This window comes from Bacillus rossius, chromosome 1, assembly GCF_032445375.1.
Source record: "Bacillus rossius redtenbacheri isolate Brsri chromosome 1, Brsri_v3, whole genome shotgun sequence".
NCBI lineage: Eukaryota > Metazoa > Arthropoda > Insecta > Phasmatodea > Bacillidae > Bacillus > Bacillus rossius.
Window position 1 is genome coordinate 341205004 of NC_086330.1, and position 24457 is coordinate 341229460.

A 24457-nucleotide genomic window follows, 5' to 3' on the forward strand; every position below is an offset into this window, starting at 1 on the left:
AATAAAATCTGAATTCCAACAGCAAATCTTTCAGTATTTTTTTTTTTTAAATACACAAAGTTGGTTTTCTGATTAAAAATGTGGTGGACGTTTATTATAAAAACATATAGCAGAGTATCTCGGACTATTTGCAAAACATTTTGTACGATGTTGTAATATATGAAAATTAATTTTTGATCTAGTCGAATAATTATGTAAATTGAAATTCTGCAGTTCATTCAATTGTGAATGAGCAAATATATGTAATTCATAAATGTATAACGATGGTAATGTTAAGACACCTAAGCTTTTGAAAAGTTGTCTGCATGAGGTACGATTATTTACATGCATTATTATACGTACAAATATTTTCTGTATTTGAACAATTTTAGATCAGTCCGTGGAATTACCCAAAAATATTATTCCATATCGTGAGGTTCAACATAACCAAAGTAAATAATTTTTAAAGCATTTAGATTAGTCCATTTTGAAAATGTTCTCATAGCAAATAATATTGAGCTCATTTTTGTAGTTAAATGAGCAATATGAGATTTCCAATTAGGGTTCTTCTCAATATATTTACCTAGTATTTTGGTTGAATTTGATTGAGATATATTATAACCATTAATCGATACAGTTGGGTCTTGCAAATTGTATAAGTTATTAAGTTTAAAATGCAGCCACATTGTTTTTGTGTTATTAAGAATTAATTCATTAGCCTTAAACCAATCTATGATGTCCCTACTTAAAATTTTAATATTTGCAATTAAACTTAAAGGGTTATCTCCATGTATAGATATATTAGTGTCGTCAGCATATAATACAACATTTTTAGGCAAATCGTTAACGTATATAAGAAAAAGCAAAGGTCCTAGTACAGAACCCTGAGGAACAGCAACAGATATGTTTTGCCTATCTGAATGAACATTATATTTTATGTTGGTTAAGGGATCTATATGTTGTACTACGACTACTTGTAAATGCTGAGTCAAGTGAGATGTTAACCAATTAAGCACTGTATCTCTTACACCATATGTGCTTAACTTTTTAATTAATATTTTATGGTTAACACTATCACAAGCCTTACTTAGGTCACAAAATAGCCCAACAGGATGATTCCTTCTGTGTAGGTCCATAGTTATAATGCTGATAAATTCATAAAGTGCAGTTATCGTCGATTTACAACGCCTGAATCCATGTTGACTGCCCACTAAAATTTTATTTTTCTCAAAAAATGACATTAATCTATTAAACATTAATAATTCTAATATTTTTGAGAATGAGGACAGAAGAGATATTGGACTGTAATTCTGACAGGCGTCACAAAGACCTTTTTATGCAAGGGAATAACTTTTGAACACTTCCATAAGGTAGGAAAATAACCTTGCATAAAAGATTCATTATAAAGATATAACAATGGGTCAACTATATAATCAATACCAGTCTTTAATAATAAAATCAGGTACAGCATCTAAACCTGATGAACGTTTACCTTTTTATTTATGAACTACTGACAATAACTCAATTTTAGTTACAGGAAATATGAAAATAGAAGACGATGTATAGGTTGTGCCAGAAATGGAGGCTGTATTGTACACATTATTATTAATAATCTGATGAACACGGAGTTGGTTATGCACTATTTTATAAAAATATTCACTAGACTCATTAGAAACAAATCTTTGCTCTTCTGGTTTTGAACGACAGTATCTTACTGCACATTTTCGCTCATAGGCATATCGTCCAGACATTTTTATCTTTTCACGTTTTCTTGCAAACCAAATATTTTAAAATGATTTCTAATTTACCAGATGCAAGTTGTTGTTTACCACTAAACACAACATGGCGCCAGCAAGTCAACCCTTGCGAGTCAAATAAATATCCTACTTATTTTAGCGGAGTATTTTCAAAGCAAATTATTTTTATTATAATACTGAATAATTTTAAAAATTGATGTAGAAACTTCGTTACAATTACAAGTAGCTATGCTATACTTGTTAAAGTCTTTAGTGTGACTGTGTGATATTGCATTTAGCGCGGTCACCTGTATCATGGCGAATGACGAACTAACAAAAAAAAGGGTCCATCATAAAAAAAAAGCCTGTGCAACGATTTCCTATTCCAGTTTCCTCCCCATGGTTACAACTAGGGGCAGGGATTTTTCGCGAATAAATCTGAACGCCTATTAGACTACCAACAAGTGATACTCACACCAGCGGTTTCTTCCTTTTGATAGGGGGACGTCTGCGAGAGAAGTCGTGGCCTTATTTGACCGAGCCACTCAGGACGTGTTTGCTTCCGCACTGACTCATTGTGATTGTTGTTGTAACAATCGATATTGACCCGAAAGAAACTCACCCAATCACGAGATGCAGACGATGCTACAGTGTTTTAACTTTCAGCTAGTCTCGGAATCTTTTCGCGAAATATGCATGCCCCTAGTTATAACAAGCCAAGTGTTTAGTTTCAGGTCTTCCTTACCCTGAAATATGCGAGCTAACGGCAGGTTATAGGACTATTGAATCCAGCTCTCGTTAAGATCGAAGATGTCAATGGTTTAAGTCCCGTTCCAGGTCATTGTTTTATATTTATGCTCCACACGGTTAAATTTGCCAACTTTTTGTGTGGCTGAACTTCCGCAAAATTAAAAAAAAATATACATGGCATACTTCTTGAAAAATTAGCTAGCAAAGTTGCATATTTAATGTTATTTTACAGTATGGTTAAGGTGAAAGAAATTGAATATAAAACCGACACTTTTTAGGTTTAAATTGAATTTTAATGCCCGCTATGTGCTATGTTTAAATATAATTCAGAATTTTTTTTTCACCTTTTAAAATCATCAGAATTTTTATGATTTTAAAAGGGTAAATTAAATTAAATTTTTTTCTAAAATAAATTTAAACCATACCACGATTAGCCACCAGCATAGTCTTTCAACCCAAGCTTTTCATTTCGTTCTCCTTAAAAATAATGAAAACAAAAAATTAAAAATTCAACTTTTCCAGATAATTATGTAAAACGTATACACAATATATATTTTATATTTTGTTGAAGTTCGGCCACTCAAATAGTCTACAAGTTTAACCGTGTTAAACGTAGAAATAAAATAAATACTTGAAACGGGACACATTTACACCCGTAAGGTGAAAGATAGGAACTAAGAGACTCCATAACCTTCAAAATTGGTTTACGTTAAAGCATATTATATAATTTAATGGAATACTTGAAGTAAATAGTGCCTGCGTTCTATAAATAGTTTATCGTGTGAAGCAATTAGGCTTTAGTATTTAATTTACTATTTCGGCGAAAAGTACAACAGTAATAATACTGTCAATAGATACCAATATACACTATTTAATAGTCATTTTTCTATGTTCCAATATGCGTTCTCTCCATTATCGAATGCATATTTTCAATATTAAAATTTTTCAAAACTAATTTAAAATTTTTAATACTACAACTTTTTTATAAAAAAATTATGCGTAGAGATTGGAAAAATGCGCCGATTCATTTATTGATATGATAAAATTGAATTAATAATACCTCTGTGCTGCTTCTGCCACTGGTTAACTGTTAATCTGGAAAACTGTGGGCCAAAAAGAGACTCTCAGCCATATAAGTATCGAATCACAGGCTACCCAGTCAAAACGACTCACAAATAATCAGCCAATGAACAGGCGGCATTTGACCGAAAGCGCAGAGGATCGTGGAGTCCATTCTGGAGGTCACTGAACCCGCGAAATTTCCCGTTCTCTAATTATGCGGCTTAAAAAAAAATTAAAAATAATATGGCGTCATTCATTTCCTTTCTACCCTTCTTAATAAACCCTTCGGAATAAATAAAGGAATTCAAATAGCTTTAAGGTGAGTGTTTCATAATAACCCTTGGAATGAGTTTTACTTTAATTAATTAATAACAGTTTTTTATATTTAGAGACAGGTGCATACGTACATTCCAAAATTGTAATTAAGAGTAATTATGGAAATATTCAGACTTTATAAAACTTAACGTTATTATTTGGCAACAGCATAGGTTATAAATATTTGTGAAATAAAATGAACCTTGCCTTGGGATCACGAGTTATTTGACACGTCCTGTAGGACAAGAAGGACTAGATAGTGAATTTACCTGGAGTCAGGATATAATTCAAAACCTGTATTGTTAATTGGCAATACGTTATCCACTTACTGCTCTCATAATTGTAGACCGGAAATATTTGCGGATTTATTTCGTGATATGCTGTAATTAAAAGAAATATACCTTTGTGCTGCTTCTGCTCTTGGTTCTCTGTTAAACTCGAGGACTTTAGGCCAATTAGAGACTCTCAATAATTTGAATTTTAGCTTATCGCTAAATGAATGTGCGAATTTTTCCGGTCTGTATATATTTACTAACGTTACGAATTACATTGCAGTGAAAATTGCTGTGCAGATTTGAAGAATAATTATTACTGATTTTTAAACAATTACATATTTTAAAATATAATTTAATTATTAATCCAAACTGATAAATAAAATAAAATAAGGGAAAATCTCGGCCGAGTTAGTCAATAGGAAAACTCAATCAATTAAAGGGGTAGATATGCGGAAAGTTATTTTTTGAAAAACAGAAAAATCGTTATAACTCCCATAATATAACAAATATCACTTCAGCTTGAACGTGTTATAACTCGTAGGTGTAATACTAACGATTTTTGTCCAAAAATATTTTTGATACGACCAAACATTACTGCAAAGGATGTAAAAAACAAGAGCTGGAGGAAAAAAAATCATAACTCCCTTAGTAGACATACAATCGGATCCGTTCAGATTGTTTGTAAATCTTATAATTTTTATCTAAAAATTTTGTCAGAAACTATTTTTGATCATACAAACCATTCCTGGAAGGTGTTGAAAAACCAAGGGTAAAATTAAAATAAAACCATATTTTCCGTACCTTGTACACTATTTAATCCGTTATTATTTGCTGTGAAACCTAAAATATTATTTACAACTTTCGTTCGAAATAAATTTTTACGGCCAACCATTACTGCAATGGATGCAAATAACAAGGATTGAAAGACAAAAGAAGTCATGATTTGTTTAGTAGATATACTATCAAATCTTTTATAACTAAATGTAAAAATTATAAAATTATCTTAAACTTTTGGCTGAAACATTTTTTGATGAAACGAACCACTACCGTAAAATAGGGGTTGAATTAAAAAATCAATACTTAAAAACTATGGAATTTGTTCGACTATATTTTAAACTACATGTTTATTTAATCCTTGGTCCAAAGCAAATTTTTGAACGACTATTATGAGTGAAAGAGATGGAAAATAGTGATTGAAGGTCAACAAAATCATATGAAATTAATTCTAAGCTATTCAATGCTGAGATAAAAACATTAAAAAAAAGTTTCGCTGTATGGAATATGAGAAAAGGTTTTATCGATAATTTTGGAATATTGTAAAACATATGGAATGTAATTTACGTTAAGTTCTCAATTGTTCCAGACGTTCATAGAAGTTTCCATAACGTTTCCAGAATAAATAGGTACTACGCCTGTAGGTTGAACCAAAAATGATTTGTTTTTACTGTTTGGTTGTCATTGGCGGCAAAGCAGAGTTAACATATTATGATAACTGTTCACTTACTATGCTTGCAAAAATCAAATTAGTAAAATTTACAAAATAATGGAATTGTCATCAACTAATAAAATATGCGTGACTAGAGAATCGCGTTTTTTTATGTCATTTATGTATGAAACATATCCTGAAATATTGCTCAAACTAATTAACACATTGAAAAAAAAATCAGAAGGTTTTGAATATATATATATATTCCACATTCTGACACACAATCTCAAAAGTTGTTAGTTCCCAGTCATTTACCCACGTAGCTAGTAATCGAGAAAGAGTCTTAATTTGCTCAGAAAATTATTGATGTAATAAGTTTTAAGGAGTGACTTACTGAACAAATTGAGTGAAAAGTTGACGTAATAGGTGTTCGGTTATAAACAAGGGCATGCGCTGTGTTTTTTTTAATAAAATCGGAACGAAACTATTTAATCAGGATAAAAGGTTGTCTACGTCTGCGTGTGATTAATTATGTGCTTACCAATTGAAAGTAAACAATTTTGTTGTGTTTGTTAAATCCACAGCTGCAAGTAAGGAGATGTGATCCCTGCTAGTAGATATATATGATGAAAATAACGATATATGTTAGATATTTTATAAACTAGTTTCTTAGAGAACAAACATAAGAATAATTAGTAATGCACATGTTTCGACTGGACTTACAAGAACACAAAGTGCCACCGACTTACTTGGCTTGAGATTTAAGATTACGGTGCAAAGAACCTCGAGTTAAATTATCAAGCGGAACACAGGTGAATGTACTGTTTTATTTTGTGGGTAACGATTTTCGCATGAACTAATTTTTGTTCCCAACCAGAGTACTCATATACTTGGAAAGGGTTGAATGATCAATAATAAAATATTTATCGTACCTGAATCAATTTACGCTACTTGAAATGCCTTTTGATATCATCTGTACGTATATTATGCATTAATTTTAATAAATTATGAAACGGAAATCTGTATCAGCTATGAAAAGTTTAACATTTCCTAATCAGAATTTGGTTTTAAAATATGTTTTGTTCCAAAAAATCAAAATTAGCTTTTTTTATTTACTGACTAGAAGCATAGGTAATAGTAGTAATATTCGATGCTAAAACAGAGCAATGAAACGAATAGTTTCTTGATAATCCGAGCTTTTAAAAAGGCTATTTATTGTTGAATGTTTTTTCTTGAGTAAACACACGAACAAGGTGTTAACCACTGAAGCATTGTGTTTCTCTGATGATCGCCTAAGTAAGGAATATTCTAATTCTAGATCGAAGAAAAGTATATAAATACTAAACTGGCAAACTTTCCTGTAGAAAATAGTTTATGTTAATTATTCTTTTAAAAAAAACGTTGGAAGTCTTGTGTGATTCTGGACCTGGGGCCCAAGTCATTTTGAAAATTTTAAATATACGGGAGAGAAGTTTTATCAAAATATTGAAATCTCATAACATTATTTAATAATGAATTCAAAATAATCAATATTGCTTTACCTTCGATATTAAGGTAATTATAAAATATGTTACATAAAAACCGTATGCCACACGAATATTTTACTTCAGTTAAGCTTCAGTTCTTAAAGCCGTTGAATATTTAATAAAACCACTCATAAACAAATAAACATCTAGTTATATTATAAACCAATTGTTTTAAATATTGGAGGAAAAACATGATGCATTCACCAAACCAATGAAAACAGTTTTAGAGATGCAGTGTGACTGAAAAATTGACAAAAAATTTATTATTGATTATGTATATTTGAAAAATTAATGTAAATGTTTTGACAAATCATTAATTTTATTGAAAAATATATAAGCTGCAAAGTATTTTGTAGAGCTTCAGTTAATTAAATTAATTTTTTTAACACAGCATTAAAGGTATCTGTTTTAAATAAAAGAAACATTTAAACTGCTTCTAAGAAACTAAGCAAATAGAGTGGGTATAAAAAAGAAGACAAGACAAAGAGTTTTTTTGACCAGTTAACTACAAAAACACTTTCACCCTCCCTACAAATCATCTTAATATATGTTCATAAAAATCCCATATTCATGACCTAATAGGTTGTTATAAATTCTAATAAAGCTACGTTCTGGATAAAAAAAAGAGCAATTATTGTTTCTCACGATATAATCTGCTTCTAATTAGTAAAAGTGTGGAGTTTTCTAGCCTGTAATGACTGCCTTGTTTACAATTAAACCCACGATATGGTATAAAATCATGTCTACCCCTCCTTCCAATTATTTTTATTAGCTGACACTTCCTGTTTTACGCGCTAATTGGCCGTTGTTGCTCATAATTAGTAGCTTGAAATAAAAACACATACCCTCGCATATATTTGGTCTTGTGTGAGGAGCAAGACAATTTCGTAGAACACACAGAAGGTAATTTTTTTTTCCTGAAACCATTATTAATTAGAATTTTTCCAGACTACCACAAAAATTACGTAATTAAGGCCCATTTGATCTTCTTCCAAGCTCCAAAATGGTTCCTATGAACGGATGAGTTTTTGATTGACACCTAATATTACGCATTTTTTGTTAGTGCACTGGATTTTTTTTATAAATGGAGCAGAAATATTGATGTAAAATCACAAGATATTTGTAAATTTGTACATTTACATAAAAACAACTGTATCACTACAAAAAAGTATTCGTATTAATACGTGGTTCAGATTCTTACCCGGGAATTTATACTCTGTATTCGATTTCTTTACGGTTAAAAATTTATGCTTCAATGAAACATCAACTAACATGTGTAAAATTATGCGCCAATTTTCGTAAGAAATGCTCAGCATTATCTCGAAAAACGTATTTGATATATGCAAAAATAACCATAGCCAAGTGTCGTACAAAGTTGCAATATATTTCTTGTAGTATTACAATCTATTACTTGGCAACTGGTTTGCAAAGGAATCTTTTGGGAAAGTACATAATTTGTTTTCTCTGTGCGAGGCTGGAACCCACAAACCTCTGCGGAATTGATTCGATGTCACGACTTCACTGGCTTGCTGCCACATTTAACCTTCTCACCGGGTGGCACATGGCTCAGCTAGAGGTTTACCTAAGGTGTTTTTCATTGGTTTAGGGTCCTTTAAGGCGTGTCAAAAATCCGTGATCCAATAACCACAGATGTTCAGGTATGCACATATTTGCATGCTAGACTGGCGCCAAATAATAGCACGAATTTTGCGAGGATCTTGTTAATAGAGATCAGAAAAATCCGTGGATTCAATGGCCTCTAGGTTAGCATTCACTTTCCTCTGCTTTTCTCAAGCAAATCCAGACGTTCATTGGCTGCTGACTTGTGAGGCGTCACTACTTGGTAGCCTATGATTCGACGCTTCTTTGGTTAATCGTCTCTCATGGGCTCAGAGACCTCCAGTAAAACTGCAACCCAAAAGCAGAACAAGCAGAATGGTACAGAATTTCAACCTGTTGTGAAATGAATCCCGAGATTTCTTCCGGTCCCTATTTGTTAATTATAGTAAAGTTAAAAAGTCAATGGCTGGATTTTACGTCACTTGACTGTGCGAGTCTAAAAATATACGAGTATCCATATTGGAAAAATTCATGAATTCATCTAGTGATAGGGCCAATGAGAATCTCTCAACCGTGAAGTGTCGAATCACAGGCTACCTAGTTGAGACGTCACACGATTCGGCAACCAATGAACACTTGACATTTTCCAGAATATGTAGACTACTGTAGAGTCTATCCTAGAGGTCTTTGAAACCGCGAATATTTCCAGTTCCTTTTAATGTAATAAATTGAATCACCAAATCAATTGTTTGCTTAAATGAATTCAGTGTCACGATTGAGTATCACTATAGGCCCATAACGTTTTTATTTTGTAAGTCAATAGGTATAAATGCGAAAAAAAATTGTTTTCGAGAGACACTATTAATTTCACAGAGAAATAAGAAAACCTCTGATACTTTTAGTACAGCTTTAGGAGATAGATTTATATAATTATTATACACCTAAAAATGCGATTTTTTTTAAATCCTGGCTCCAGGTTAAACTCCACAAAAGTTACTATAGTCAAGTAGTTTTCATTGGCTTCTGCCGACTTAATATTCTCCCCTGGTCACATTTTGCAACTTTAAATCCTTAGATGAACCTATGTAATAATATTACAGATCTTTAGGTATTATGAATGTATAAATAAGGGGAAAAACGTGTTTTAGCCTGAAGCCCGTTTTAAACAAATCAAAAGCTGCATTTTTAAAATAGTTTTTCGTAGTGTTTCTATAGGGCCTAAGATTAACCCACGTACCAAATTCCAGCTCTGTAGGTGATTTGTAGAGACCTGTAAAATTCACGATTTCAAATCCCTAAAGGATAAACTCCATGATCCTCTACGCACTCGTGCAAATTACATCTGCTGATTGGTTACCGACTCGTAATACCTGTTGACTGGAATGATCGTGATTCGCTAATTCTTCTGTTAAAGATTTTTCATTGGCCCAGAGTCCTTCAGATAAACTATGGCCCAATCACTGAAGCAAAATAATGTCAAAAATATTTAGACTTTATCCTATCGCGAAATGAATCCGCGAATTTTATAGGTCTCTAGGTATGGGTAAATACCCCAAAAAAAATCGGATTTGTTTCGCGTTATTCAAGAATCCAAACATACATACCTTCATATTGCTTCTTTGATTGGCTGACACGTTTAGCTGAAGGATTCTGAGCCAATGAAACAAAAAAAATCTTAATCAAGTCTCGAATCGGAGGCATTCCAGTTGAAAGGTCTCACAAGTCAGTGGCCAATGAACATGTGGCATTTTCCCGAGTCTGTAGAGGGTCGTGGAGTCTATAAGACTAGAGGACATGTAACCGCAAATGGGATTATTTCATGCAAAAGAGGATTACTAACTTGAAAGAGGCTACAAAACTTCGCTGACATTTATACGGTTAAATCTTCTAGAATAACCAGTTCCTGGTGTGTGAATTTCTCATTATAACTTTCCTATAGTAAAATTAAGCGTCATAATTGCACTCGACAAGATTTATATTAGTGATGGCCCGATATTCGATATTCGATATCGGATATCGGTAATATCGACACATATTTCAATATCGGACATCGGTAAATATTTGCGATACTTTGATAACCGATGTTTGCTCTCGCCAATAATACTTCTCACATAACCTTAACCGTAATTCCAAGCTTATTTTCCGCGGGCGTAATTTATCTTTCTTTACGTCACCATATTACCTAGTACTTCCAAGCATATTTTCCACTGAAACAATTTCAAGCCTATTTATTCTTTCTGATACCTACTGCAATGCATCCCGACGCGACGGTACAATTCTTCCATGTGTACACATATCCCAGTCATTAGTGCATATTTATTCGTTTCAGATATTCGCAAAATGTTTTCGCTTGGTGAATTTTCGAAGTTCACTAAGTGTACATAAATTTAAAAAAACATAAACGAAAATAATTACGATATTTAATTTAATAAGTGGTGTATCCGTAAGTAAACATGAAGAAGAATAAAGTTGCTGCTTGATATAACAGGCATTTTTTTTCCGTGTCGTTTCATGGTCGCCAACTGCTGTTCTATACAAAGACGTTACGTAAGTTTTACAAAAGCTAAAATATGAAACGTGTTTAAGTAGGGCAAGTTGCAGCAAAGGTATTATGTTGGCTATATTGAGTGCTTTGCCAACAACATAAATAAAGATGTGTGGTTTTATAAACTCTGCAGTATGTTTCAAAGTTGTATTGAAATTACTTTTCACGTATTTTTAACGTGTTTTCGCACCAATAAATGGAGTGATACGCTTGAACAATGGTCACAAAATTTGCTACTTGAAGACCTTCCTTTCTAGCGTGTCGTTTTCCGTGATGAAATTTTACAAAGGGTACAAAAGTTTGATGTTTTTCGGACGGTATTTTTCGTAGATTACAGATGAGAGACTGGACTAAGTACATGCAGTGACTCGTGATTCATACATTATAAGCAAATATACTAGAGACTTATACCGGACAGCTACAAGATTTCTCAACATTTCTCCACAAAAATCTGAAATTTGTTTTCTTGTAGTTACAATATGTTTTTTTGCATACTGTAGGTAATACCTATACCAGAATATTGCTTTATCTGGCCTTGAAAAACAATTTAATTTTTTAAGACCTTGAATTTAGAGAGCTTATTTGTAGGCCATTATGATTACTTCATTATTAGCTTTCATTTAATGTGAATTTACAATATTTTACAATTAATAAAAATAATATACATTCACATAATATTTAATATTTAACATTTTTCATTATTGTCTCTAACAGTACTCCAGAACCACAATTTTATAGAATCAGTGTTATAAATGAGATAGGCCTATTATCGGAATATCGGGTATCGGGTATCGGATCGGTAAATTTGGAAATATCGGAATCGGTATCGGTATCGGGTTTTTGGATATCGGGCCATCACTAATTTATATCATAGCACTAAGACCGTGTAAAAACTGCAGTTTTGTTGCATGGTATGTGGGGTTAGACATTATTACCAATATATGAATACTAAATTCCTTCATTGCAGAGCCATGAAAACAGTGATTAGAACTTAATGACCACAGGAAGTTTCACACAGTCTTTGAGAATATATACTTACCATTACATATAAATATATACTTACCTTTACATATAAATAAATAAACCACGTTGTATTACACGAGTAATTTTGAGGGCTTTTCCGTTATTTATTTTTTAAACGAGGAATTGTTTTCATAATTACTTAAGGTCATTAAGCCAGTATTTACTATTGGCATTATAAAACTGCTGCCAATGTGTGCCAAAGGTAGAGAACGGAACATTTCTAGGATTCATTTGACGATAGGCTAGTATTAAAAAAAAGCTTCATTATGCTTCAGTAATTGTTCCACAGTATACCTGAAGGACTCCAAGCCAATGATAAACCCTCAACAAAAGAAGTATCGAATCACTAGCCTCCCAGTTAATAGGTCTCACGAGACAGTAGCCAATGAGCAGGTGTAATTTTTCCGAGTACATAGAGGATTGTGAAGTCTATCCTAGAGGTAATTTAAACCGCGAATTTTTCCCGCTCCTACCAGTATGAGATGTAGTCCAAGAATTAAGATATAATTCTTTCATTTAAAATATTTTTATGGACATACGCAAGCAATAGATTATGTCCATAAAAGTGTTTTTAAATGAATGTTCCCAATACAAGAATAATTCAAAGTACGAAGATAATTCTTTCTTTCAACAAGTAATCCACAAGTAGATATTTAGTCCAAGAAATAAGAGAGAATTATTTGATTTAAAGTGTTATAAAATCAATATTTCCCAATGCAATATTCAAAGACGGCAGAGAATTATTTATGTCAAAAAAGGCTGGTATTCCAAATAAATGTTCTCAAGCCTTTAGAGGATAAAACTGAACGTCTTATATCTGCATACATTACATCTAAAAGCTTTATTTCATTTGTTTATTTTCTATTTTTTCTTGCGAGGCTATATTTATTCACCTCGGCAGCTGAATTATGGACCTAATTTTCTATGTCGTTGCGAAGCCACTTTACGATGTAATTGAAAATATCGAAAGCGAGGATTATACAGTAACTATGGAAAGTATGATGCACAACATGTTTATGGCTAGAGAATTAAAAAATTCGCGTATTCAATGACCTCCAGGATAGACTCCACGATGCTCTGCAGATTCGGGTAAACGTCGCCCGTTCATTGGCTGCTGACTTGTGAGGCGTCTCAACTGGGTTCAGGGTCTATAATTGGACTCCAATGTCCTCCAAATTAACAGTGACCAATAGCAGAAGCAACACAAAGGTACAAATGTTTGAAATTAAGCATATCACGAAATTAATCCGCGAATTTATTCGGCCTATCTTTTATGAATACGGTGATCACCGGTTGAAATGCATTTTCAAAGCCGAGACGAATGAATTATTCATATGATATTTTCCTTTCAACGTACTTATGGAAAACGCAGTAGTAACAGTCGAACTTGTTATTCTCTTTTCTAAGTTTGTTGGCATCTTAGACTGTGTTTGGGAAATGGAGCGAAGGTCAAATATGACGAATGTTGAAAAAAGCTTACCAAGAACGACATCGGCGAATAATGGAAGTGTGTTATTCCTCACACGCCTTCAGACCACCCAACCTCAACTTCTCTTCAGAAATACACGTTTGCTGAAGTTCTTGCGCTAACACGAGCTGGCAGGTTTCACGCGAGTGAAACAGGTTTTTTTTTTCTTTTTTCTTTTTTTTTTTTTCGCACACGTAATCCCGCTTAACTGATGTTTCAAATACCCACGCGAGGCAAGAGTTTTACAACGTGGCTGCTGTGTTAAATGAGACATATTATTATCTAGGAGAAGGATTAAAAAGCAAAAAAAAAAAGTTTTCAAAGACGCCAGATTAAAGATCCTGCTTCTGCAAATAACCAGTACTACTAGTTAACACAGGTAGCAAAATTTAGTTACCCAGGCGTCGCGTCGCTGAGATAAATGTTCTGAAATGATGGTAACACACATGCAAAATCAAAAGAATCGTCCCGCATATCCCGAGAATACATATACTGACTTGCAAGTGGATGCATGATTTATCTGCTGACAAACTTCCCCCTCTCTTTGGACCACAAATGATTCTGTGAGATGTTTTCTCTAAGTTGTCTGTCATCGGCTTCTAATTTTTTGTGTCTTGTAACTTGTCACAAATTTGGCAGTTTTAATGGTCTGCATATCCTCCGCCACTGTTATTCTGTCAACAGTGTTTGTGAACAACTTCACGTGATGTTCACTGTCCAGGAGACAGTTGGGAAATGAGTACCACTTTTGAGAATTGTAAAATTTTAGACAAGTTCGGAGCGCCGGGATCGAGAGAGTTCGACCGAGTGGCGCTAGACTGTGTGTGTGGACAGACGCGAGGTATTGTCGAGCTAGGCTCGACAGTATAAACATTTTTAAGTGCCAGTGATTGGTGATTGGGCATTTTTAAGTAAGCTTATTTATTAGTGATGTAAATAATTTTGATCTATAAAACTGTAATTGGAAAAGTTATTTGGGCTATGCCTTACGAACCCAGTTCTCCCCAACATTATAATTCGTAACAGTACATACGGGTAAAATTAATCAGTTAATTGGCTACTAACTTGAGAGGCGTCGTCACTGAGTTGGCTGAGATTCGATACTTATTTGGTTGAGGGTTTCTCATTGGCCCAGAGTCCTGCGGATAAACTGTTAGACAGTAAAAAAAAGCAGCACAGATGCCTATGTATATATATATATATATATATATAAATTTTAGCCTATTGTGGAATGAATCCGCGAATTTTTCCGGTCTCTATACAAGACACAGACTATAGTCCTTCAGGGCGTGTCAAATAACTCGCGATACAGCCACAAGCGTTCTTTAAATGTACACACCTTTACAATCTGTAGACAGTCTCACTTTGCATGTCTGTAGTTATGAATAGTGTCACGATTACATCGCGGATTTATTTCATGTAATGGTTGAATCAAATTGCCTTCATACGAACAGTCATTTTTAGAGTCCTCATTTGTCGATCAGGTTGTCACATCCTTTAATGGATTACATAACTGGAAAAATTCGCGGTTTCGATGACCTTCAGGATATACTACAAAGTCCTCTGTTTTTATTCGAGCCAATAATGCCAGTTCATTGGCTGCTGACTTGTGAATCGTCTCAGCTGGTTCGCCTGTGATACGATACTTCTTTGGTTGAGGGAATCTCATCGGTCCACAGTCGTACCGATGAACAGTGAGTCAATAGGTAAAGAAGGTTGAAAGGTATATGTATTTGAATTTTAGCTTATCGCGAAATGAATCTGCGAATTTTTACGGTCTCTAGTGATTGGGCAACCACTTCGTCTCCTTGTTTATAATTGGCTCATGGACGTCAAGGACGTATCAAGAGCTCTGTAGTCCAATCACTAGAGACAGAAAAAAATTCGCGGATTCATTTCGCGATAGGCTAGAATTCAAATAGTTATACCTCAGTGCTGCCTCTGCTATTGGCTCACAACTCACCTGGATGACTCTGGGCCAATGAGAAAAACTCAACTAAAGCAGCATCAAATCACAGACTGCTACGTTGGGACGTCTCAAAAGACAGAAGCCAATGAGTGGGTGACATTTGAATGAGTGTACGTAGAACTATGGAGTTCATGCTCTAGGTCATTGAACCCGCGAATTTTTCAGGTCTCTACCAATCACTAACGTGAATATGAATCCGCGGAATTATTGTGGTATTGGTTACACTGTAATTTTTTGTTGTAAATGAATCAGAAATATTCATGTAAAATTACAGATATTTTTAGATTTGAACATGACATGAAAGCGACTGTATCATTAAAAAAATAGTGTTTGCAGTAATAATGGGTTCGGATTATCACTTGGGAATTAATTCTTTGCGTTGTCCTAGTACCTCCAATAGTTAAAGTTACTGGTAAACCGTTCCCTGAATAGCTTTCTGCTATTAACTGCACACATTAATTGGCAATATGAACAAAATAAAGTAAAATCGTTAAATATTCGATTAAAAAAAATCTAGTCTTCAATTATACTTGAATGAAAAATTAATTAAATTATACAATGAATGATGCGCCAATGAAATATCTTTCTAATAGTATTACAAACTATTTCTCGGCAACTGGTTTCTAAAGAAATTTTCTGTAAAAGCACAGATTTTTTTTCTGTGTATGAATCATGCCGGATGCTGACTGAGAAATATCAACGGGCCTGTCCCCAAGTCACGTGATCGCTACAAAAACGAGTGGCCAGCCAACGGAACACGACTTTCTGAAATTCCGTATTATTATGGCCTGATTCCTGCTAGCGTTGAACGCGAGTAAAAAAAAAACCTTGTTTGCCGTTTTGGGGCACTCAAATTCTCTCCCCCGAGATAAATCTATCTTCGCAAGAACATTTTTTTACTTAATGAGACACGTAATTTTATTTTGAGTTACATTAACATTGTGAATTTCTGCTACCAAATTATTAGGTAGTAAAAATATTTTTATCAGGTGGTATTAAAACAAAAATAATCCATTACTCAGTAAAATAATACGCTTTGAGACAGCTAAAAAGCACTAACATGAAGGATGAACTTCCTTCTCCTTGGTGGCTCCATTTTGTAGTTATAATTTCCTTATCTTCATTAGTAAACTCGATGTCGAGGAGACACTAAACGCTAATGCATTCATTTATCCTCCGGAAAAAAATGGGTAAATAATTATAAATTTTAAAGTATATGGTATCTATTATACAGTATGAATTATTGTTTATATAATATATAGGCCTAAATATTATATATTATACACAATATATTAAATATTTAAAAATTAAATAATTAGTAAATAATCGTTGATGCGACCTTAAAACTTCTTTCCCAAACACAGTAATCAATAATTGGTGGAGACCTTTAAGCTACGTTATCTGTTGGCTCACTGTTCATCTAGACGACTCTGGGCCAATGAGAAACCATCAACAAAAGAAGTATCGAATCACAGGCAAACCAAGTTGAGACGACTCACATGTCAGTTGCCAATGAACTGGAGCGTATTGGCCCGATTAGACTGAAGAATGAGTAGGGGCATGCAGATTTCGCGAAAAGATTTTGAGACTAGATGAAAGTTAAAACACTATACCACCGTCCGTGTTTCGTGATTGGGTGAGTCTCTCCCAGGTAAATATCTATTGTAACAACACCAATCACAGTGAGTCAATGAAGAAGTAAACGCGTCCTGATTGGCTCGGTCAAATGAGTCAATGACTTCTCTCGCAGACTGCCGCCAATCACAAGGAAGAAACCACAGGTGCGGGTATACCTAATTGCAGTCTAATAAGTGTTCAAATCTTTTCGCGAAAAATGCCTTCCCCTAAGAATGAGTAATCTATTCCGAAGGTGATCGAAACTGCGTATTTTTCAAGTATTTGGTAGGTAATTGGATTATTTTTCATTCGGGAACATTCCAAAGTGGCACCACGTCAAGGTCGTATAAAGTGAGTACCGATTAGTAGAGACTGGAAAAATTCGCGATTTCGATGACTTCTAGGATTGACTCCACAACCCTCTACATACTCAGGCAAATGCCACTTGCTCATTGGCTATTGACTCGTGACACTTGTCAACTGGTACGCTTGCGATTCGATACTTTTTTGGTTGAAGGTTTCCCAATGGCTAAAAGTCCTTCAGATAAACTGTAAACCAATCACAGAAGCAATATAAATGTACAGTTGTTTGGATTATAGCATATCGTGAAATGAATCAGCGAATTTTTCCGGTCTCTACCGATTAGCATAGTTATCTACTGTTTTAGGTATATACATGGTTCTTAATCGACTGCTTGAAATGACCTTCATTCAGTAAAACTAAAGAGACTAAAAACAGAACTTACAAAGACTTCCCTACATTAATTTTTTTTCTCCATTCTACAACGGACGCCAACCTCACTGGAAATCTAAATTGAAAAGACAACTTGTTATTTCTTTGGACATGTTTTGGAAAGAGCCCCACTAAATATATAAAAAAGAAACATTAAACTCTAAATGCAAAGCCGGCTTGTCAAGCTGTCAAAATAATCGTTTGGAAAGGGACAACTTGTCAGAGGTAATAAATGCAAGAACCAGCTATCAAAACTTTCTCACAAGGATAATTTGTATAATCGCACATAGATAAATAGTAACTTTAAACAAAGAATATTTTTTTTTACCTTTTTTATCTGGGTTTCAAAATTAATTTGACATTTGGCTAAATTTAAATTTTAAAAATGATAAATAATAAAACAAATATATTTCAGAATATATATATATATATGTGTGTGTAGGTGTGTGTGTGTGTCATTTGTTAAACTAATGTTATTATTTAACCACGCAGTTTAGTTGTAACTAAAAAAAATGTTTTTCTGTTGTCTTAAGAATACATGCAGATATTTCTCTGCTAAACGGGAATGACTAGAGGTTTAATACGGGTGTCCGGTTTTTACCATACATAACAGAAAAAAAATCAGTGGTTGAAAAACGTCTTAACGCGAAACGTTTTCACGAAATACAAATGTATCTACTAATGAGCTACTTGATAATCATTACTTGTTTTTTGTTAACAAAGTAAAATATTTGTGGGGTAAATTCTGACGTAAGCCACAAAGTAATTTTTATTTTTCCATTGAAAGTGAAGCAGTTATTTCGCGATAGCCTAGAATCAAAATACGCTTACCTTCATGCTGCTTCAGTGATTGGACCACATTTTATCTGGAGGAATCTGAGCCAATGAAGAACCCTTAACAAAAATCTCTAGAATGCTTGCTGGCAGGTCTTACGAGTTTGTAGCCAATGAACAGGTGGTATCTGTGCGAGTATGTAGAGGATTGTGAAGTCTATCCTAGAGGTAATCGAAATATCGAAATATCGAATTTTTCGAACTTGTCAACGAAAAATTTAACTCAAACGAAGAGATCGTCGTAATTTCAAATAACTGAATTTTCGTAAAAGTTACGCCGTATTCCGACTTCCGATCTTTTTTTTTTCGTTCTAAATAAAGGTAAACACACACATGAGCAAAGTAAGAGTATTCTTACTGTGGACTTAACCAGTTTACAGAAGGTTTTGATGATATACCAAGGACATGCCTTTGCATTCACGTTCAAAGTAAGTAAAATCAGTGTCTGTAAATTTACGAAGAAAGCCGCAAAATTACGAAGATCCTTGGATAATTGCAAACAGCGATCTTCATAAATAAAAGGTTAAAATTTTTAACACAGTTATGGGAAATAATGGGCTTTCAGAAGTACAGACTCGTTTTCTCATTGGCCAGTCAACTGTGGGGGAGCTCTTTTCAGCAATAATGGGTAGACATACCTGCACTATTTGTGTTGTTATATTTGGCCACAGTATGGTTTGCGAAGAAGAACTTCATCACTAGATCACGATTCAGTTTAGCACCCCTGAACCCCTGAAGGACATAAAGCTAGTGACTATGGGCATGCATTTTTCGCGAAACAATCTGAGTGCTCGGTCAACTGCAATGAACCAAGCCCGCGCCAACAGTTTCTGCCTTGTGATTGGCGGCAGTCTTCGGACCGGGCCAAACAGGAGGAGTTTGCTTCAGCGCCTAAATTCCGTGATTCGTGTGTCAGCAGTAGACATGTACCCGAGAGAAACTCAACCAATCACACGAAACACAGACGGTGCTACAGTTTTTTTTAACACACAGCTAGACTCTAAATCTTTTCGCGAACGGCCAAGTAACGCCAGCTCGTTGGCTGCTGACTTGTGAGTCGTCTCAAATGGTTTTCCTGCTATTAACGAGTGGATTTCTCATTGGCTAAGAGTCTTCCGGATAAACAGTGAAAAAAGAGCAAAAACAACTTCAATATATAATAATTTTTTAGCTAATCGCAAAATTAATCAGCGAATTTTCCCGGTATCTACTACTTCATCATGCTAACTTTTGAGGAGTCAAACTTGGAGACAAAAAATAACGCGAATATTTCGTATCTCTGGTAATAAATTAAAATAAATTCTTTAAAAATTTAACGTTGTACTGTCAAAGCCCAACAAAATGTTAATTTTTTTCCGCGACACATGGGTAGGCCAACACCACCACGACGAAGACGACGGCGACGGCTCTTCAAGGCCGGAGCATTCAGATGGCGAGAAAACACACTTTAGATTTTTTTTGTAACAGAAATATTCATGTAGTATTACAGATATTTGTAAATTTATACATTTAAATGAAAACAACTGAATCACTACAAAATAGTGTTCGCAGTAACAGTACTGGGCTCGGATATGCTTTGTTTTGTCCCGGTACCTCCAATAAGTAGTTAAAGTTATTTGTAAACAGTTCCCTTAATAGCCTTCCAGTATTAAACTAACTGCGCACATTTACAAGCACAATAAAACAGAATAAAGTCAAATTATTGAATTTTGAGATTTTCTATGGTTTGAAGAAAAAAAATTATGCTTGATGAAACGTCAATTGAATTTTAAAATTATGAGCCAATTTTCGAAAGAAATACTAAGCGTTATCTCGATAAACGAAAATCATATATGCACAATTAACTACATATATTTTTTTCTGTACACGATTACAATATCTTTCTTGTAGCATTGGAATCTACTGGTTTCCAAAAGAATGTTTGGTAAGAGTACATAATTGAGGCGGTCAGAAGCAAAAGGGGTGTAAGTGAATCTAGGATAGTTTCGAGGCTTTCAGGATTTTTTTCAAAAAAAAATAAACATTTTGTTTTTTAGTTTAAAAAACTTGCTACATGGCAACAGAAATCTTAGAGTAAACAATATATTCCCTTCAACCATCCAACTTCCATTTGCCTACCAAACAGTTTCATTTTAACATTCAATTAAACATAAATCTATTACTTTGTCTCGTACACCCCTTCGATTCTGAATGGCTCAATTGTAATGCTCTGTGCGTGGACGCAGCACTCACGACTGGCGGGCCGTAGCCGTCGTCGGGGTCGGAGGAGTGTGAGCTGCTGCCGCTGCTGCTGCTGCTGAGACCGGCGGAGGCCGAGGCCAGCGAGCTGACGAGCCCCAGCCGCTTGTCGGCGTGTCGCGGCGCCGCTTCCTCCCGGTCGGCCATCTTGCCCGTGGCCGCGCCGCCGCAGCCGGCCGCCAGGAGCGCCAGCAGGCAAACTGTCCTCGCCACCTGTTGACGACAGCGAGAAACACCAGCGTTCCTATCACTTTCAGAAAACGTCGTTTAGAAAAAAAATGAACATTGTGAGTAGTATAATCGTGTAGGTCCGAGGACAATCCAAAATTATCACCGCCATCTTAAGTTCGTGATTTTATGGTCGCCACGTTGGATGTCGTCGTTCATCATCCAGTAATGGTGGCTGTGAAGACACGAAGCCAAGATGGAGACTACACCTCTTACGCTTTTCCCCGAACACTGTACTCGAACCCGCACAATTATACTACTAATGTACCACAAAATTACAAGCAGGGAATCTCACCATAGGTTAGCTATATTTTCGTCAAGTATCGTTCGCGCTTTCTGAGGCACAAAACTGGCAGTACAATCTTTGTGCCAACCGACCTTACAAATTAGTTACAATTTCTGGTGTTTCGGTACGTTTGAAAGTGTATTATTTCATCAAATAAATTATAAATGTGCTTTTAAATTTTACACTTTAGTTATTGATATTGAATACTCGTCTACATTATTAACATCATTTATTTAATGTGAATATTAATGATATAAATTGCGTTCATAAACTTTTACAAGCGTATTTTCCAGTGTATTTATATAAGTAAGCTTAGGTTATAGTTCGCAATTATGAAAAAAAAGTGTGAATTTTTACGATGCGCGCGCACCATTCAACAAAATTTTCACACGATGAAATACAAACCATATTTGCAAAAAAAATTGCTACATACAAATAAAATTATATATGTGCTTACAAATTTTATACTTCAGTGATTGATATTGAATACTGGTCCATATAAACTACATTTTGGATTTAGTTTATATTATACAACTAAAATACATCAATATCAGGCATAAAATATTTTCTTTACATTTTGTCTAATTTCTAATGGTGGGAAGTATACTTCCCATGGCCCGCAGCAGTAACAAAAAATATGTAACATCACTTCTTTGTCTTTCACTAGTCCTTCAAACTTACATCCTCCATGAAAAGCTATTTTCTTCCATAGTTACACAATGACCCCCTGAGATGTCAAACACATTTTATTTTCCATGAAACTTCCTGAAACATGGTTCAATACACAATGGAACATTGCATGTTTTGCAGATATACCTTGTTCTCTTGTCATGCACTTTCGTTGAGCAGAGACGGCACCTTCTGTATGTTTTTTCCAAAATAGGCATGTGGTCACCTACTTTGGTCAACCTCACCTCTTTTGGAACCATCTTTTTGTTGCTCAGGAAGCTGACAGGTCTTCCTTTTCGTTTTCTGTTTGAGAAATTAGCTATCAACTGTCTTGCTAGTCGTAGCCGAAAACTAAGCTGGTCATGAGATGCCCATTCTCTTCTGCTGATCTTCCACAAGATGAATGCATTTACGATTGCTAAGTCAATGAGGTAATACATGATTCTGTGCCACCATTTTCGGGAACGTCGACCTATTGCATAACGTTCCCGCAGTTGATCGAAGTGATCAACGCCTCCCATGATCTCATTGTATGTAGCAATACCAGTTGGGCAGCTCACATGACAACTTGTCCCATCCTTGTTCTTCCTTGAGACTGTCGTGGTGCACATAGGGTTGTTTGAGGTTGTGAGAATGGTTACTGGTTTCCTGTCCATCCATTTGATGGCTGCAACACCTTCTTTGCACTGGAACTGAAACTCTCCTCTCTTCAGTGGCACTTTCTCTTTCAACATTGCAGGAAGTCCTTTTCGGTTTGTTCTTACAGTGCCAATGGCATAAATGTTATCCTTCCGAAGTGCTTTCATCAGATTTACAGTGGTGAAGAAGTTGTCAAATGCCACGACACATCCTTTTCCTTTTAGATCTCTCGTTAGGCTGAGTACTACCCTTTCACCAAGTGTATCAGCCATCCTTCCATTTGTAGACTTGCCAGTGTATATTTCAAATTTCAATACATACCCATTTCTAGAATCGGCTAGACACCACACCTTGTAGCCCCTCTTCACAGATTTCATGGGCATGTATTGTTTGAGTGATGAGCACCCCTTGAAAGGTATCATACTCTCATCAACAGCCAACACACTAGATGCAGTGTATGCCTCAGCAATAGTATTATTGAGGTTTGTGATAAGAGGCCTAACTTTGTGAAGTTTATCATTATTTGGATGATCCCTTGGAAGGATGGTCTGATTATCATTGATGTGAATTGTTTCAGTTATCTTCTTGAAACGTTTACATGTCATTACTTGCGATATCGTAGGTTGGCCGAGTGCAGGATCAGAACTCCAATACTGATCAACTTGTGGCAGTATTATCAAACCCATCAGAATGTTCATTCCAATCCACGCTTGGACTTCTTCTACATATGTTTTGTCCCAGTTGCTTGTTGTTTCACTAATATCACTGCCGCTCCTCCGTTTCATTTTCACTTGTGTTGCATACAAATTGGTTTGTTCAACAATGTCTTCTGTGATTTTCTTACTGAATATTTGCATGAAAAAGTCTTTCTCTGTACTTGTTCGAGTTAGTATAGGAGTGACTTCTCCATCAACATCCATATTGACAGCTAGCGAATCAAACTGACTAGCATCCTGAGACCAGTCCTCATCCATCTGCTCAACTTCAGTGTCACTGCTATCCCTATCATCATTTCTAGATTCCACATTTTCCCTACATGAATTACTGGGTGCCCTACTGGTGTTACATTGTGTAATAGATCTGCCAAGCCTATCACTCACTTGATCTACAATGTGCACACTACTTGGTTCTGTACTGGTGCCTGGCTGCAGATCAGACGTCCAAAAACTACTCTCCTGATTCTCGATCAAACAAAATTCTTCTTCTGCTCCTTCGTCCGGATCTCTGTCGGAATCATCAGTGTCACTTGGAAGTGCAAAATATAACTCAAGGGCTTCCTCGGTGGAAATTCTCTGATATTTTCTGGGCATTTTTGCTGCAGGAAGACAAAAATGTGAAATTACTGTCTTTTGTAGTTCACTGAAATATTGCTGGACATTTTTTTCTGTAACCAAAACCTAGAGCGTGAGGTTAGGAAAACAAAATTATTCCAATTACATGATCAAATACACTCAAAGCATTACTTCACTTACCAGAACAAAATTACATTCATATTTAGTGCTTCTGAAATTCACTTGAATCCAACAATACTTTTATGATCACACAATGTCGTAAAAAGTGTCAATATGGACTCAATGAA

At 35.0% G+C, this 24457-nt stretch overlaps 1 protein-coding gene across 1 annotated transcript in view; it reads right to left on the reverse strand.

The window, feature by feature from the left end:
- Positions 1–24188, reverse strand: part of LOC134528246 (uncharacterized) — a 54676-nt gene extending 30488 nt beyond the window's left edge. Inside the window, exons 1-2 of the mRNA XM_063361694.1 lie at positions 23979–24188; positions 21051–21269 (exon numbers count right to left, since the gene is read on the reverse strand). Of these exons, the coding sequence (XP_063217764.1) occupies positions 21051–21269; positions 23979–24188 (429 nt within the window). The remainder of the gene's footprint in view (positions 1–21050; positions 21270–23978) is intronic.
- Between the last annotated feature and the right edge of the window lie 269 nt (positions 24189–24457).